At 36.9% G+C, this 19,001-nt stretch overlaps 1 protein-coding gene across 9 annotated transcripts in view; it reads left to right on the top strand.

The window, feature by feature from the left end:
* LOC124805641 (serrate RNA effector molecule homolog) overlaps positions 1–18,076 on the top strand; it is a 207,106-nt gene extending 189,030 nt beyond the window's left edge. For 2 of the 9 annotated variants that reach the window (XM_047266260.1, XM_047266210.1), the window contains 4 exons: positions 5,310–5,463; positions 7,865–8,001; positions 12,517–12,639; positions 16,186–16,697. In XM_047266260.1, coding sequence (XP_047122216.1) covers positions 5,310–5,463; positions 7,865–8,001; positions 12,517–12,639; positions 16,186–16,264 — 493 coding nt within the window. In that variant the 3' untranslated portion in view covers positions 16,265–16,697. Of the gene's footprint in view, positions 1–5,309; positions 5,464–7,864; positions 8,002–12,516; positions 12,645–16,185; positions 16,700–17,082 lie in introns of those variants that run through there. The other 7 variants (XM_047266240.1, XM_047266225.1, XM_047266253.1 and 4 more) reach the window with 7 other exon arrangements.
* Positions 18,077–19,001: the final 925 nt, after the last annotated feature.

Raw genomic sequence — 19,001 nt, 5'->3', positions numbered from 1 at the left:
GCTACTTGAAGTGGGGCTGTTAGCTGTATCAGCAGTGGCAACAAGCAGCCAGATGCTACCCAGAAAAAATTTTCTGTCAAGCCAAAGCTGCCAGATTGCCACATGCACATAGCTATCTGGGTTGTAGTGGGGAGGGGATTAGTGTCCACATAAGCCGTGTTTCCATTTAGTGATTTTTCTGTTTCCTTTTTGTTTACACTTCTCATATCGAATGAAAAATAACAGATTTCTTTGGTTGGGAGCTATCAAGTGAATAAAATACCTTCACATAATTATGGAAGGCTAACATTTCTTATTAGTTTCAGTTTTCTGATTTTAATTTATTTCCATGTTGTTGGTAGTCAATCACCTTGTAGAACAATGAAGTTATTTTTGTCGGTTTGCTAAATAAATGTGGCTTTTATTAACTTTTTCCCCAGAGGCAGTAAATTTATTAGAAACAAAGTGTTTCATTCTGCACTATTGTCTAGTTTCGACTGTTCACTGAATTTCAAGTGTTCCTTTTCATCATCTGGCACGTGTGGCAGTATGCCATAATGAAGAACCAAGCATTAGATTATACAGTACTGGTACTCCAAGAAAATTTGCATCCCGAAAACCACACTGAAATCTTAATATCAGGATGGGGCTTACTTCATTGTGAATCTGGACATATGAATGTGCATTTTAAGCTGAATTGTGCATTTTAGTATGGTGTAGGAAATTCCATTGCTCTTGGAGCATCCTAGTTCTTTTATGACATCATGTAAGATCTCTTAATGCCAAATATGTATGAACATATGTGCTTCCTCCGTCATTGTAGCTGGCCACGCGCATTAGTGCCTGTGTTCTGGCACTCTGGCAACTGCTGAAACGAAGCATTTCTAACAGGCCGTGGGAAAATATTGTGAATGGTGCTTTGAAAAGCATTATTTCCAAATTAAATTTCCTTTTACGCAAGATTATGTTATCTGAGCGAATGTGCAATGAATTTGTTAAATCACAGAGCATTTGACTCTCATTTAAAACTCAACACATTGAGAGGACTAGCCACTTAGAAGACTTTCGAGCCCAAAAAGACCAGACATTAATGTCATTATTTAAAATATTGCTGGCACATTTGTGTGACGTATCTTGTGTGTTTAACACACGCAAAAAAGACCACTTCTTACTACAATTGACGAGATAAGTAAATCCATGTTTACTGGTACTTGGAACATCTGCAAAGCTTCTACCCATTTTTCTTTGCTCTAAATATCATTTACACTGTTTAATTTCGTATTGTCGTTTGTGTGAGGTTTGTCTTTACTTGAACTGTTTACAATAGCCGAAGGAACAAAAAAAGTGTAATTCATCACATTTTTGACAAAACTACAAAATAAATTCTTAACAACTAATACTATAAACATAGTGTTTTTGATTCCTGAAACTATGAATAAAACCATTGTATGCAGATAATGTCACAAAATTACTGAAAATTTCATTGGTCTATAATAATTAACCCCCGGGACAGTTGTAAAAAAATTCAAGGACGTGGCCATTACTATAAAAGTGTCAGTGTGGTGCATGTTATTAAGAAGGGATAAATAGGTGAACTGCGCACCTTTTGATGTCACCTGGTTAGAAGAACCACTACAGCTTACAGACAAATGCCTTGAAATTTGTGATGTCATTTGGTTGGAAAGCAGTTTTCTTTGTGTCCTTTAAACTGAAATGCAGAGAAGGAAAAATTTTCATCTCTCAACATAACCCATTTTGGTAAGCCGTGGCAACAAAATCATTCATAGGCAGTTTACTACGTACTTGGAAAGTAAATTTTTACAACCTGTAAAACATTTCAAAATCATATGAGTAGTGAAATTTAAACAGTACCTTTTCCACTTTTTTAAAACATCAAATTGTAAAATGTCCTTTTTTGTGATTTTTTAGTAACTTCCCATAGTTCTGTAACTAAAGTGATCAAACATAATAGTTGGCAGCCATGCATTTTACAAGGTATCAATTGAAAAACATGTATTTTTAAGACATTCGTGTCTAGGAATTGTTGTACACCTCGCATTACAGCTGTTGTGCAGTTCAGAATAATTGTTTGAATATCCTACCATCGCTTCAGTACATTTGTGCACTCTTGGGAGATGATGATGTGTTTGCTTGTATGAATGCCTGTGTACATTCCTTAATGAGGACAGTAGTGTCTGTGATGTAATCTAGCAGTTAATCACACATATTCACCTTTCATTTGTACTACGCAGACTTCGTCCAGCCCCTGAAACCAAAATCTTAACAGTGTAAGGTCCAATGGTCGTGGTCACCAGTTAATTGCCCTACAATGACCAGTTCAGTCATTGTGCTAAGTGCTGTTGAGATGTTACCTCACATCTGGTAACATGCGGAGGGGCTCCATCATGCAGAAAGTATATTGCAGTCCACATGGCCGAAGGAACTTCCTCAAGCTGTTCAGTAAATAAATTTTCCTAGAAATGCAAGTAATTTTGCCGCGTCATTTGCTCTTCTAAAATGACTGAACCTGTCAATGTATTATTGATCATGCCACATCAAACTTTGATCAAAAAATGAACTTGGAAAGTGGTCCCCCTCCCCCCGTAGAGTGTGGATTTTCCTGTGCCATCAATGATTATTATGTGTGTTGTCGATTTTATTCCATGTAAACACGGTTTCATCAGTGAATAATATTAATAGAAGCAAATGATGATTGTCATTTAACCAATGACAAAATTCAAGTTATGTGGCATTGTCAGCATTTTCATCAATGTGAACAGTGTTGACACATTGTATGTGAAACGGGCACAAGTCTTCCGCATGTACTGTTCACAGTACACTTGTTTATGGGACATTAATTGGTGCAGAAAGTCACTGTGTGCTGGTAGTAGGGCCATGCCGCACCATTTTGACAGTGTGTTGTTCCTGCACAGGTTGTTGATCTGTGTGTCCAAAAGGGAAATAGAAACGTGAAGAATACCTGTTTCATGCGATGTGCTGAAAACTGTGGTAAATATTGATAAGGAATTTGATGTGTTGGAAAGTGCCGATGGTATTCTTGGTTATCAGCAGTAGCACCTTTGCAGAAGCCACAAACATCCACCATATGCATATGAATAATTAGTGTAGCTGTGTGGCATTTTAGTCAGTGTGTGTAGAAACACAGTTAACAGGTGCTTCTCTGATAAGTTCTATCCTTCGCTCTACCTCATGCGCATCACACCGTGGACAACTACACATTCAGTGAACTATTTGTTAATGGTAGAAAGACATATTGAGGTTGAGAGCAACGAGGTAGCTTCAGTTGGAATAAAACATCAAAGAGGTTGGTTGGATAAGGCACATATGTGCATACCAGTAGCCCATAAACAAATGTACATTAAATGTGTTTTATCTCAGAAACCATTCAGAAAGCAGCATTTGTGCATTTGAGGTGGTTTTTTTTCCCTCAAAATGAGCATTCCTTTTATATCCCCGAATATTGAGGACTCCTCGTGGGCACCCTGTATATGTTGGTATTGTGAGAGAAAAGATCAGCCAACCATTAAAAAAATGTGTCCCTTTTCATAATGCAGAATTATTTGGTGGTAAGAGGACTTCTTTCTTACAAGCGTTAGAGCACTCAGTTTCATGTTAAAAAACATTGATCAAAGCAAAATTATAATGGAAAGATGTGACTTTCCTGTGTTATATTCTCATTTTTAAGATGCATTTTGAAGCCATTGTGTGCCTGGACGAAACTTGGATAAATGCTGGTCATTCAGTCAGAAAATACTGGGGAGACAACAATACACATGGAAGTACTGGTATTCCTGTGCGTGAGTGCAAGAATGATTCTTACACATTGTAACTACTACTGGTTTTGTACCAAACTGTGACCCAGTTTACAAGCCGAGAAAAACTTGCGTCTGTTGAGATGAATCACAAGAGATTCTTAAAAACTATTGGTAAATGCTAATCAGTCATCTGTCCCTGCTATCGATAAAGCCACATACTGATAAGTTATCAAAGAATATACCACAATGATGACAATGAGGTAAATCGACACTGTTGAACAGTTAAAATGTGCAAATTCGAGATGATTTGTGTCCAGTGGAGCTCGTGTAACTTGTTTAACAAAGTAAGTCTCAGTTTAAACAGTATGCCTTTGATGAGGTGACAAAGGAAGCAAGGTCACAGGGTTGTGAGGATTCCACTGTAATACTGCCATTCCAATGCTATCAAAATTTTGTAGGCTTAGAACAAGCTTTGCATGGCAACAAAGGAAAGCTTTACTGCGGCCAAAATTCAAAAGTAGTTTGAGGAACCAATGGCACAAATAACACTAGAAAAGTGGTGTGTGTTGTACATCACACAGAGAATATATATGAAAGCCTGGGAAGTGCAAGGCAATTCTAGTGATTCTTGGATGTACCGTAGCAAAGATAACAAATGTGTTGAGAAAGGAAGTTACTAAACTGAGCGGCATTTACCCCTTGGTGTAATTTAAGTTTCTTCATTGTTTGAAGATGTGGCTTGTATTTTGAGTGACCAGCCTCTGCAGTGCTTCAATAATAATAGTTCTCCTCTGTATAAGTCAACATACTAAGTATACAGTACAGTGATGATACCTGTTTAAGCAGTTTATAATTTTAATGTTGTTAATTCTATTCACATGAATAATTCACATCCATTGGAGCAGTGCTTTCTTACAAGGTACACCAAATAAACAGGAGTCATACAGACTATGCCAAAAGACAGCACATGTCCTGCTCCTTTTTCTGAGATACACGAATAACAAGGAAACGTTAGTATCATGTTACCCACAAGAATGCCCAAAGTGATTTGGTTACTACAGTACTGCCAGGTGCATTCAATAGTGCACATTAACAAGGAGTGTGAAGTTAAATCCAACAAAGCAGTGCAAAGCTCTTGCTGCAGCAGCCATTTTCGTGCACATGTAGCAGTGACCTGTCGCATTGCCCCTTCCACTTTCAATTGTGTTTCACTGTTAATCACTTTGGTATTCTGATCCAGGTGTAATACCTACTTTATAAATTAATGCAGACCTTATTAGTAAGTATTGTGCCTCAGCTATTATTCATTGTTGACATTGCTCTCCATTGCCTCTGTCAACCATCAGTTTGGTACACCTAATTCAGTGTAAACAGTTCTCATTCCCTTCAGATTTACACACAAATAAATTAAGTTAGAGCAAGTAACAGTGTTAATAAATTAATTGTGATGAACTGAAATACACACTACATGGTTTTTCCTTATACTGTTTTCATTTGTAGCATCTCTATTGCATTCATGTGTACTCCTGTATCTCTTCCTTAATTGTATACCAGTGAAGTTGAGAAATTTATACAGGCAAATACTCAAGAATTAGCCAAAGATAAATGGTTATGTCCGCTGTCCGGTAAAAAGTTTAAAGGACCAGAATTTGTTAGGAAGCACATTTTCAACAAGCACGCAGAAAAAGTTGAAGAAGTGAAGAAGGAGGTAATTTTTGCTCATTATATTTTCTTTGGTTATAATTTTTTTTTAAAATGTGGTGGAGTCTTAGAAGAAGCAGCATTTTAATATTTAATAAATTGTAGAATTATGTGAGAGCACGCCTGAGACTGTGCTGGTTAAATGTATGTTTTTCAGTTGTTTTGGTAAAAAAGTAGCCAATAGTTTTCATACATCAAAATTTCTTTGCCATATGAAAGTTCAACTTCCTTGTAATTCTGTGAAATTTTCTTATAATGTTCTCCTGAGAACTGGGCAACCGAATTATTACAGTGGTCTGCTTAACACTTTTATGGTTGCGTGGCTAGTGTGCCATTCAGCTGGCTGATGCTGTACTTTTTCAGTTTTTTTAAATTTTGTGCAGCAGACTCTACTGTACAGGTCTTTATTATTTTATTGCAGTTGAAAGGGGGGCAATTTTTCTATGAAATGCTGCAAAGAAACATCGACTTACACCAGTGACTATTTTTTTGTATTGAAATGAAAATGTGTTTCCACAACAACAAAAGCTTTTTCGCCCTTTACTTTTGTACAGAAAGATCAGTTTAGAATTTGTTTGTATAAAAAATGAAATTGTTTGAAAATGTGGTTTTCTTTATTTAAAATTACTTAGTAACTTTTGGCCCTGTTTTCTGGAAAACTTACTCGTACATCACATTCTTCACAATAGTACCTTATAACTCTTCTTGTCACTTTCTGTGCAAACTTGATATCTCCTCGGAGGTTATTTTGACTTTTTTCAAGCACTTAATCAGTTCTGGGAGTCTTCCACTGATTCTATATACAGATGAACTGTTTTGAGTGAACGTATATTCAAGTAGTCTACCTTTGTTCAGTATAGTCTCTGCCAATTCAGTAATGAACTAAACAATCTGTTTATTAGTAGGTCTGTACTTTTATATAAAACATACGAATTTACAACCATCTTCATAAAAACCAACTAACTTTCACCAACCACTGTATTTGCCTCCTCTCGAATTAGTAGTAGCCGATTAGTTGGTCATGTGGTTCTATCATTCATAACTTTGTTGTGACACTGACATTGGATGCAGTCAGCAGTCATTTTGTGTTTTGCTGTCGAAATAAATACATCCCTGGTATTTTTCCATTTCACAAACAACAAACGAATGTTTATTTTGTAAGCACATGGGCTACTACATTTTTAACTACTACTTTTCTGTATTTATAACTGAACCCACTGCTTTAGTTTTGCTTTTCCATAAAAGCTAGAGTAGATCAGGGCTAGGTAAAAAGTGATCCATGTATAGAATATGGCTTTTACCATAGGAAATTTCACTCTTGCCTGTTTACTACACGCAGAGTGCTTTTATTAGCATTTGCCTGACTACCAGAATATATTTCACATTTCATAATTTATCTACCATCACTTTCACATAACATAAAAATTTTTATGCCTTATTTGTTTGGCTTATGTTTTGTATCATCTTTGAAACTAGTTTGCCACAAAAAAGGCAAATTCTTTCATCTATAGGGAGATTTTCTCTCGGTTTGCATGTCGTTTTGCTTTTTGTCATGAATATGTGAAAAGATGGGTCTCACTTTGTGAATATGGTTGTGCCCATCTTGATATTTTTAATAAAAAGTCACATTATCTATGAGGTGAAACATTCACAAATTGACAGAAAACAATCTCTTGGTTAAAACTTCTCTGCAGAGAACGTCTGCAGTAGAGAATCAGTCATTTTCAGTTCACTAACAAAGCACAAATGTAAAACCACATCAAAAATCTTCAGTTCTCTGAGTTTCACAGTAATCCACTTGTAGCTTTGTCTCTCTTTGTGCTTCATCAAAAAAGTTGGTGAAACAATCAAACACAAACAGGTTCTGGTCAATTTGAATTTGGCATAATTCTTCAGAAATTGGAGGCTGTGGAGCTGTACTGTCATCATCTATCCACTGCCCATATGAAAGAGGCAGATTGATAGCTTGAGACCGAGGGATTTCTGATACAGCATCAACATCAGGGGCTTCACCTTGAGCACATTTGTTCATCAAGCTCTGAACCGCTATTGTTCAGCAAAAACTCTATCTGATTATCATGTAAACTGGTTGGTCAGCATTTCAATTTTTCTTGCTGTTTATTATTTATGTTTGTTCTCAACATGACACCTGAGAATTCTTTTGGTTTCCTGTTCAAGTAATCCTGTTTCAGATTATTTGTGATCATCATTGAAACAGGGTTTTGGACAATTGTGAAACTTTTGTTACTCACTGAAGACATTCCATTCTGTTAAGAAATACGAATTTTTTGTTAAGGAAATCATGTACTGTAATAATAAATATAAGTGACCTTTGTGTAACACTTGGCACTCTTTCAGCTGTATTCTTATTTCTATAGAGGAATTTTTAATTCACCTCTGTGTTCCAGGTTGAATATTTTAACAACTACTTAAGAGATCCAAAGAGACCACAACTGCCAGAACATCCAGGGAATCGACAGGGGAGAAAGGATTCAGGAGCGGATAGCAGAGAAGGCTTTCCTGCACCTGCTCCGTATGTTCCTCAGTGAGTTCTTTAATAGATGTAATGGGCAGTTGAAGTTTTATCACATACTGGTTTGTGGGCAGCAAATACTGCAATTGAACAGGGTTGTTATGTCAACAGAACAATGATGGATTCATTGAAACTGGATCTGCAATTCAGCACGTGTCATACTATACTTCTAATTTAAGACAAATATGAAAATAAGTCCTATGGTGTGACCAAGGTGTATGCCTTCCGGGAGCCTTATTCAACTGACACTGTGCTCGGTCTTTATTGACATCATATTTGCTATACTTTTAAATTAACAATTCTTGCTTCTTATGCTCTTTGAAGATTGGGTATACTTATTGATGTACTTACAGCATTATTAAAGAAATAATATTATTGTTTGATTGTTCATCAGTAGGAATAGATAACCACTTATCATGTAAAAGGGCATTGATCAGCAGATTACCTGCCGGTATTTTACTAGTGTCATAGAAGTCTGGGCAACACGGTTAGTCATTCTTAGCCAATGCAAACAATGAAAATAGTATCAGCGTTTGGTCTACCTTGAATGCTTTTAGATTAAAAAAAAGTTGGGATGTAAATATTACCCAAACACTTAACTTTCATAATTATATGTAGATTTAGTGTGCAGGCTACCGCACATCTGTGTAGGTGTAGGTGATCTTGAAACTCTAATTTATGTACAGATTTGGGTAATATAATGTCACAAGTGCTGTAGTAGTGTGTTGCCAGAGTGCAGAATTGCTGATTGAGTAGGTTTTACCTACATTTGCTGTATACATTTAACTGCAGCAGTCTCAGAATGTCAGAGTCCTTGTGTATCAGCTGTGTGTGGATATACCTTCTTGTTGAGAATATTAATATGTCCCTTGAAGACCTAGTACTAGCCCATAGGGATGACCACATTTTGATAAGTGTGTCAAAGGCTTTACGAAGACCATGCAATGCTCCCTAACAACAAATTGTCTCCGATGAGCGCGACATCACAACTGTTCACTTTGGATTTGTTTGAGCAGTTGCGGGCGGGCTCTTGTGCATGTGCAGTTGAGTCGCGTTTGAGAAGTATCTATCTATATTTGGATCCCGCTCCAGCTACTACTAGGTCTGGGTGCTGAAGAGTCGTCTCCATTTGGCCCAGTCCTCCCACCACTTTTCTTCCTCCACTTGCTGCCATGTCACACCTCTCCTTTCCACAGATATTCTCACTCCCATTTTCCACCATGTTCTTGGATCCTCTTAACATGTCCAATCTCTCTCTCTCTCTCTCTCTCTCACTCACTCACTCACTCATACTTAAATGTTTAAGGTCCTTTCTAACATCTACATTCCTTACTCTGTCCATTCTTGTTTTTCCGTAACTGCTCTGAGAAATTTCCTTTCCCTTGCTTGCAGTCTGCTCTAGTCCCTTTCTGTCATTGTCCATGTTTCTCCTCCATAGGTGGCAATATACATAAGAAGTTTTGCTTTTTCTGAAACTTCTTTATTCCAAATCGGGTGTTTTGTTGTTCGGTTGAAATTGCCTCCCTTCTGTAACCTCCTATTAATTTTGTTGGTTATTCTTCCATGACTAGATATTTGACTCCCTAAATAAGTGAAACTGTCTGCCACTTTGAGGGGTTCTCCACCCAAAGTAATATTACCACTGCAAGCTCTTTGCTTTGCATATTTTGAGAAGTGGTAATGTATCCAAAGGTCTTGGGTTGGATCCTCAATTAATCCTAGGATCTTTATCTGTCACATACCACGTCATTCACCTCCAGCAGTATTTGTTTGATGTGAAAAATGCCAAGTTGTACAATGGGGAATCCATGCTAAACTGTAGGTCCCCCTATAACTTACTGGGTACGTCAGTTCAAAGGTCAAAGGAAGGCAGTGGCATATGATCTCCAACAGGACTATGCCTAGTAAAGCACCATGATGTTCAAAACAATATTCAGGGTGATGATTGCTTTACTTACTATCAAAGATAAAATGGTGCTTATAGCCCTTAAGGTATGCATTTTAGAGCCCATGTCTACTCGATTCTCTTGCTTTGAAAGATCATTCTTGTAATATTGCTAAATATCAACCATTTCTCCAGGGACACCCTGTATACCATTTTACGAAGTCGTATTGTCTACAAAATGGAACTTCCTCAAAAACAAACAAACAACCGTACCACCTTTAGACACTTTACACTTACAGCAAGTATAACTACACATTGGTTTATAACTAAAGAAATTATCAAGAATATCAGTTTGTCTTGCGACTTCAGATTCTGTAACCATAAACATCCTGTATGCCAATACATCACAGTGTAGAAAGTTCTCCAAACTAGTCACTAATGAACTGAAAGCAGAGTTTACAGAGAAGGTGACTTTGGGGAAGATCTGTTTGGATTCCGGAGAAATGTAGGAAGACACGAGGCAGTACTGACAATACGATTTCTCATAGAAGATAGGTTAAGGAAAGGTAAACCTACATTTATTGCATTTGCAGACCTAGAGAAAGCTTCTGGCAATGTTGACTGGAATACTCTTTTTTTTTTTTTTTTCATGTTCTAAAGGGGGCAACGGTAAAACACAGGAAGTGAAAGGCTGTTTACAGTCTGTACAGGGTTGTACCCTATCCTCAATGTAATTCACTATTGAGCAAGCAGTAAAGGAAACAAAAGAAAAATTTGGAGTAGGAATTGAAGTCCAGGGAGAAGAAATAAAAAAACTGAGATATGCTCATGACATTGTAATTCTGCTGGAGACGGCAAAGGACTTGAAAGAGCAATTGAACGGAATGGAAATGGTCTTGAAAGGAGGATATAAGATGAACATCAACAGAAGCAAAAGAGGATAATGGAACGTAGTCGAATTAAATCAGGTGATGCTGAGGGAATTAGATTATGAAATGAGAAACCTAAGGTGATAACCAAAGTAGAGAAGATATAAAATGTAGACTAGCAATGGCAAGAAAAGTATTTCTGAAATAAAGAGATTTGTTAACATCAAATGTAAATTTACGTGTGTCAAGTCTTTCCTGAAAGTATTTATATGGAGTGTAGCCATGCAGGGAAGCAAAACACGGATGGTTAACAGTTTAGACAAGAAGAGAATAGAAGCTTTTGAAATGTGGTGCTACAGAAGAATGCCGAAGATTAGATGGGCAGATCACATAAATAATGAAAAGGTACTGAATTGAATTGGGGAGAAAAGATACTTGTGACACAACCTGACTAGAAGAAGGGGTGACACATACTGAGACATTGAAGGATCACCAATTTAGTACTAGAGGAAAGCATGGGGGGTAAAAATCATAAAGGAGACCAAGAGATAAATACAGTAAACAGATCCAGAAGGATGTAGGTTGCAGTTGCTACTTGGAGATGAAGAGGCTTGCACAGGATAGAGTAGCAGGCATCAAACCAGTCTCGGGACTGAAGACAACAACAACAATGTTGATCAATCCAGGTTAGCTTTGACAATACTTTTGATTGATAATCAGCAGGTTTGCAATAATTTGGTAGTTTTGCACATTGTGGGCAAAGGTCACATACTTAATGTACTAAGGAACAGAGAGAAATTCTAAAAAGTCACCACTCCTTCCTTTGTGAAACTATTAACGATCATACAGATGTGTACCATATAAATATTTTAGCTAGTTCACTTTACCGCCTAAATTAGGTTTTCGAGTGTTTCATCTGTTTTGGAGTATTTCATATTTTAACTGTGATTTTGTTAACTTTCTGATTTTTTTCTGTAAAACTGATAAATGTGGTGGTAGCGCACTCATGTGGTTTTTACCTTGATATATAGGTTCTCTTTCTCTGTAGTGTTTAGAGTATCCATACTCTTCTGTTTGTTTTCCTCCTCATGGTTTTAAACCTTCCACCTGCCATAGCTGCACTCAACAATGTTGTTTGCCCCATATGTGGCATGTGCTCTCGCAGGTCTCTCACTGTCGTCTGTTTGTGGTTTTCCCGTTAGTACAGCATGATGAGCAAGATGGTGGTTCTGTCGGGATCCTACTTAAGGTTCTTTCGCATATTGTGTGGTCCTTTTCCTCACTGTAACATTTCTAGAGTGTTTTGTGTTACTGCAAATAATCATTTTCTAACAGAGCTTTTCATCTCGGTAACGTTTTATGTTCCCTATTTTATAAAATAGACACAGAAGTTTCATTCCACAGACAACATATGGTGGAAGACACCCTTAGTTCTTTCACGCTTAATGTGGGTAATGCCTGGTCATCAATTTGTTGTTAATTTTCCATTTTTGAATGACTGCTTGGTCGTAATGGTAATACGTTGTTCCCATCATTACAGTGTATGCCAGAAGGTGAAATTTTATTATTCTGAAACTGGCCATAAACAATAAAATATTGGTTCAACAACTGTTGCACTATCTTTCATTTTATGAAAATAGACTTGTACAGTTGCAATTGCGCTACCCAAAGAACTCTTTAAAAACATAGTAATATTATCACTCATCATTTAATTCATTGCTATTCTGCTGTTTGTTTATACAGACAGTTTTATGTTGAAAATTTTTTTTGCAGTTACCAGTATAATTATGGGGGTCGTCACGCTGGTTATGGAGGCCACGGCTTTGGATATGGTTATAATCAGGGCTACAACCAAGGGTATGCTAGACCAAACCGGGGAGGATACAGTCGCGGCAGGTAAGGTAGCTACTACACTTTTCTAATCATTGTTTGATATTAGTAGAGTATTCCTCAATTTCTATAACACAGTATAAAGCTTCTTTTACAGCCACTTATAAGATGGTACCTTTTTATCTGTGAATTGGTTGGTGTGTAATTTTAGACTCATAAATAAAAATGAAAGTGGGGCAGGGAGAAGATTACATTGCTTAAGTTCTAGGCAACTCCTACAAGTTTGTGGTGCTTTTGTGAAAAACTGAGTGTATGCACTGGAAAAATTATTGCTATATATAATTTAATAATCTGCAGCTTGTGGTCTTGTAGTAAGTGTTGCTGCCTCTATATCACGGGGTCCTGGGTTTGATTCCTGACCAGGTCAGAGAGTTTCTTTTCGTCAGGACTGGGTATTTGTGGTGTCCTAACAATTGCATCTCATAAAATGGTATAATCAACTCAGAAAGACCTGCACCAGTGAACCAAAGGCCCAGATGGGGTCCCCTGGTTAATAATGCTGTACAATCATTTCATTCCATTTTTATTAATTTTTTTACTTCATAGCAGCACTTATTTTCATTTGAGATGGATTTGACACTGCCCCCCCCCCCCCCCCTCTCTCTCTCTCTCTCTCTCTCTCTCTCTCTCTCTCTCTCTCTCTCTCTCTCCTCCATAAGCTATTAAAATGTAAAAATATAAATATTTTCTTGGATTATGTGGTAAGTTTACACTGTTCATCTTTCCCACTATTTTGCACATATTTTCCGCGTTCAACTTAGAAAATTCATAACCTAACATTAAACCTTTTCATGAGAGGAATATGCATTTCACCTCTTTCAAGAGAAGAAATAGAACTTGTATTAAGACAAATTACACCTGACCCACAGAGTCAAAAATGCATTGTGTATTTAATAAAACATGAAAAGTTGTGACTGAAGGTATTTTTTAATTCGTATTTCCAGTGTATTGAATACAGTCAAGTTTGAAGCTGCAAAATATAGATAAAATCAAATTAATATTTAGTTTAAGTTAAAAAATTTCTTATTCAAAGAATATATTTCTCCACTTAATGTGTCAGCATGTAACACTGTTGTCATCCGTTTGTTACTTATGATCCTCTGTGACATACAAAACATTTACTTCAGGCATACTAACAGACTGGAAAGCGTTGTTGGAATGCAAATGATTAAATTTTATTTGCACTCTAAAATTTATCGTCGACATTGCTTGCCTTAGTTCTCTAGTTTCATTGTATTCTTTTGCCACTACTGACCTCTGTTTATTGATGTATAAGAGCTACCAATAACGGAAAAGTTGCAAGAAGACCAGTATATGATTAAACAGAACTTGAAAACAATTTTTACTTTTATAAATAACATAAATGGAATGGAGAAATGACATGATCATTTACATAAATAATTTTAATCATCCTTTATATTGAGTAAACCCTCAGAGATGCAGGAAAGCTAGTGCAACTTCTCTTTGTGGATTCAGAAGTGGGAGGAGTGATACATAATTTATAGCTTCGTTTGGGAAACTACAGTAGCCTTATTGATTTTCCTGTATCTTGTTGTTGATGCCCAAGTTATCTGTCTCATCTATTGATGGAATGCATTGTATCTCTGAATACCTTAGCAGATTTAGCAGCTGTAGGAGAAAAAATTAGGTGTTAATTTTTTAACCGTCACTCCTCAGTAGATGAAATAATTTTTGTCCCATTGCAGTCATGTATACTTAGGTTTTCTGTTGTTTGAGAATGGGGCAGGAATTAAATCACATGAGATTGTAAAATATCTGTGGACTTTTTGTTTCATTCGTTCTACCTGCTGTAGAAAGAAATATTGTACATTACCTTGTGGTAAAACTACTTCTGTTGTCAACTGAAAACTGAAGTTATTGAAAATTCCTACTAATGAAGTGGTGAACACAGCAGGCTACAGAGTGAAACAAACAGTTGTTTTGGGTAGGGAAGAGAAATTACTAAGAAAATTAGATGTAAAACTGCAAGAAATGCCAAAAAAATATAAGTTTGAAAGTGGAAAATTACTGGGAAAACAGTTTCATTATGTGGACATACACACATTAGAAAAAGTTATACATCACCTCGGTTCCCAGCACTTCTGAAAATAGACGTTGATTGTGGATATTGTATCACAGACACAATCCCTTTGACTGTTCAGAGATGCCACTAAACCTGCCCAAAGATGTAAACAACCACCTATTAGACGGGGGGTCCAACAGCCGATTAGTTCCAGTCATTCCACCAGGAAGGAGGTACACAGTTTGTGTTGTCTGTAGTTCAACCATGCCCAGACGGTCAATACCGCAGCTCAATCGTGTATGCATTGTTACTTTGTACCAGGAAGGGCTATCAACAAGGGAAGTGTACAGGTGTTTCAGAGTGAAACAAAGCGATGTTGTTCGGGCATGGAGGAGATGCAGCGAGACAGGAACTGTCAATGACATGCCTCCCTCAGGCCGCCCAAGGGCTACTACTGCAGTGGATGACCATTGCCTACAGATTATGGTTTGGAGGAACCATGACAGCAACACCACCATGTTGAATAATGCTTTTTGTGCAGCCACAGGACGTCATGTTACGACTCAAACTGTACGCAATAGGCTGCATGATGCGCAACTTTACTGCCAACGTCCAGGGTGATGTCCATCTTTGCAACCACGCCACTATGCAGCATGGTACAGATGGGCCCAGTATCATGCCCAATGGACCGTTCAGGATTGGCATCATGTTATCTTCATAGATAAGTGCCGCATATGCCTTCAACCAGACAATCGTCGGAGACATGTTTGAAGGCAACCCTGTCCAGCGAGTGCAGCAAGGTGAAGGTTCCCTGCTGTTTTGGGGTAGTGTTATGTGGGGCCGACGTATGTTGGTGGTGGTCATGGAAGGCGTTGTAATGGCTGTACGATACGTGAATGCCATTCTGCAACCGATAATGGAACCGTACAGGCAGCATATTGGCGAGGCGTTCATCTTCACGGACAATTCACACCCCTGTCATGCACATACTGTGCATGGTTCCCTCCATGATAATGACATCACTCAACTAGAGTGGCCAGTATGTTCGCCAGACATAAACCCTATCGAACATGCCTGGGATACCGGTGTGTACAGAAATCAGGAACACCACCTCTGAAGGTCTCGCTGTATGGTCGTACAACATGCAATGTGTGGTTTTCATGAGCAGTAAAAAGGGAGGAAATGATGTTTACGTTGATCTCTATTCCAATTTTCTGCACAGGTTCTGCAACTCTTGGAACTGAGGTGATGAAAAACTATTTTTTGATGTGTGTATTTACAATAAGCGGAATTATAACCCTTTTTATTGTCTGCAGAACATGTGACATTTGTTTCCCATCCTAGTATCCGTGCATATAGTATCTGTACTGTTGGTAAAGATCACCGTTTGTCAGAATAAGCAGTATTATAGTTTAAGTGTGTTGTAATTACTTTGCAATACTCAAACATATTAATTTTTATTACACCAAATTGTCATATGGTCGGATGAGGGCTAGACTTTTTTTTTGTTTGTTTATTTTGGTTTTCAGGTCCCCGCCTATTGAATCTGCTCGTCCAATAGTTTCTTATAAAGATGTAGATGTGCCAGAGGTTCCAGAGATCTTCTGATTATAATTTATTTTTACATAATGACATGCACACCCTTTGTGCATATTTTATTTGCTGGTGGCAGAAATTAGAAATGTTAACACTTTTTCTTGAATATATTATTGTTACTAAAGCTATAAAGAAGTATAAATTGTGGTTTGTATTGAGACATTTACTATATGTATGTTGTGACATGGTATGCACCACTTCATTGTTAGGTGCAAGCTGACTTTCTGCTTTCTGTGACCAAAATAATTCATTTGGACCTAAATGTCTGACAGAATTGTTGTAGTAACTGGGGGCTCAATTTGTACTGAATTCATCATATAGTTCAAAAATTTTGCATTGTCTGCAGTTTAGGGCATGTTCTCTGTTTGTTTGTTTGTTTGTTTGAAGTATTACAGTTATGTTGTACAATCTACATAAGCCTAATAATGGGCATATCTTGTCACAGTTTGTTATTTCTTACAGTTCTAATGATGTTACATAAATTTGTTAATAAAAAAATAGAATGGTATTGTTTTGTATAGACAAATTTAACATGTCAGATGCTTAAGGATAATAAAACACGTTTGTTATTTTAGTTAACTTCCTTAGTAAATTAATGTCAGACATATGTAATCCTCCAGCTCTTGAACCTTTATTGAAATGATCTGTGAACCATTTTGCATGGTGTGTATAGAATGTTTATTTGGAATGGATGAATATTTTCCCCTCAGGACGGATTGCTATTTTTGTTGTTTTGTGTTTAAGTATGTATTTGTGTGAAAGATTTTAAACATAAATTTCTGACTCATCACTACCAGTTAAATGTTCTAATCAGATTTTTTTCTTGTCAGGGGTGGTGGTGAATATCGTCCAGTAATTCATTACCGAGACTTGGATGCTCCAAGAGAACCTGAAGAGTTTATTTGATATGATAACACAAATCAGTCTTTGTGTGCTTGGTATTCTTTTATGTATGGTACTAGAATGTGATGTTGTCAGAACAGGCTTTAGTTTCTGCTGTGTTGCTAGAGACTGTCACCTCAACTGCAGCAATTCACTTTTGTACTCACATTAAAACTTAGCTGCTTTAGCCTCTTGAATTACTTCAGATTTATCTATCAACATTGACAGAAATGTTAGGTGTTTATAGTCCTTCACTATATGCTGCAATGTGGCAATGTCTTGCATTTAATCATAGACATATGTAAGACATACTGATTGTTTTGTTGTCATTATGTAAAAGAATAGTCTGCTAATACTTCCAGTACATCACCCCAGGGAACATACGCAATTGTGAAATTTTTTTACAAAGCTAGGAAGTATTTATTGTCTCTCACATGTGTTTTGGTAACACAAATGTGTGTGTGTGTGTGTGTGTGTGTGTGTGTGTGTGTGTGTGTGTGTGTGTGCGTGCGTGCGCGCATGTGTGCGTGTGCGTGTGTGTGTGTGTGTGTGTGTGTGTGTGTGTGCGCGCGCGCGTTTCTACAGAACAGGGAGGAGACTGAGACACTCATCAATGTAATATACATCTTCCATAATTTAAGCAATTTTCAGAGTATGTTTAGCAAGTAAAATGTTATTTGTACATTATTTTTACCCCAACCAATATGAAAATTATGAACACTTTGTTCGTAGAATTAAATGGCTGTAAATTTTCGTGCAATGTGGGACAGTATTTGAAAATATGTTATGACTTTAAATTACATCTGCTGACAATTTGAATCCCAAGAGTTTTAATGCTTGTAGCTGATAGCATTTTACTGCAAGAAGCATTGATCGTGATGACTCATGGGATTATATGAATTTCCCATTTGTGATGAATAAATTTATGATGGCTTACTTTTACATGTCTGTTTCCTTTCTTGTTTACCTCTTATGAGACAAGGGTTCCATGAGCACTTTATGTACACATTATTTGACCCCACTAGTTGTATGCTGTAATTCTTGGGAGGAAGTAATCGATTTCAGAGGATACCTGTATGAACGGTACAACAGTTTTCAATTAATAATGTACTGTTATATAGACTATGGTGATAGTCCGATAGAGATGTTTGCTTACAGTTTCGTAGCAATAAATCAGTGTTAACGCATTGTGTGTAAAGAGTAGTTTTTATAGGGAATTCATCTAAATTTAGGGGACACTGATAAGTTTGTATTTGAGGTAGCAGAAGAAATACTAAGATAATGTTGAAATTAAAATTTAAGATAATTTCTAGACAGTTTCTAAAAATCATGTCCATTTATATTTACAACTGTTTAGAAGTCTGTCAGCCAAATTTGAAATTTGAGAACAGGTGGTTACGTACTAAATGAAATAACTGAAAAAAATAAGCATACTTCATACCTCATATTAGCTGACAGGTATCTGCATTCCATTAGATATGCTGACCTGTTTAACATACAGATGAATTTCAGCAGACCTGTTTAACGTACAGATGAATTTCAGCACAGCTCCAATCATGTATCTCAGTCCAACAAGTTCAGAGTTACAAAAATAGTGTTCCCATGATTATATTTTTTTGGGTGTGTTTGCTTATGTGGCAGTGAGCAGTAAATTGATCGTCAGAATAAATATTCTATTTTACAGTTTGTGAAGAGTGACTCATTCTTAAAAATTGGTTTATACTTCATTTTTAAATGCAAATTGTGGTCCTTACTTCTTGGTGGAAGAAATTTATTTGTAGCTCATTCTGATGCAAGCAGTCTTTTCATCATTCAGATGATGATACAGGACTTGAATAATCATCAGTAGCTGCAAGATGCACTGATG

Source organism: Schistocerca piceifrons, chromosome 1 (assembly GCF_021461385.2).
Source record: "Schistocerca piceifrons isolate TAMUIC-IGC-003096 chromosome 1, iqSchPice1.1, whole genome shotgun sequence".
NCBI lineage: Eukaryota > Metazoa > Arthropoda > Insecta > Orthoptera > Acrididae > Schistocerca > Schistocerca piceifrons.
Note: the sequence above shows the minus strand (reverse complement) of the source record. Positions and strands in the feature narration are given on the sequence as shown.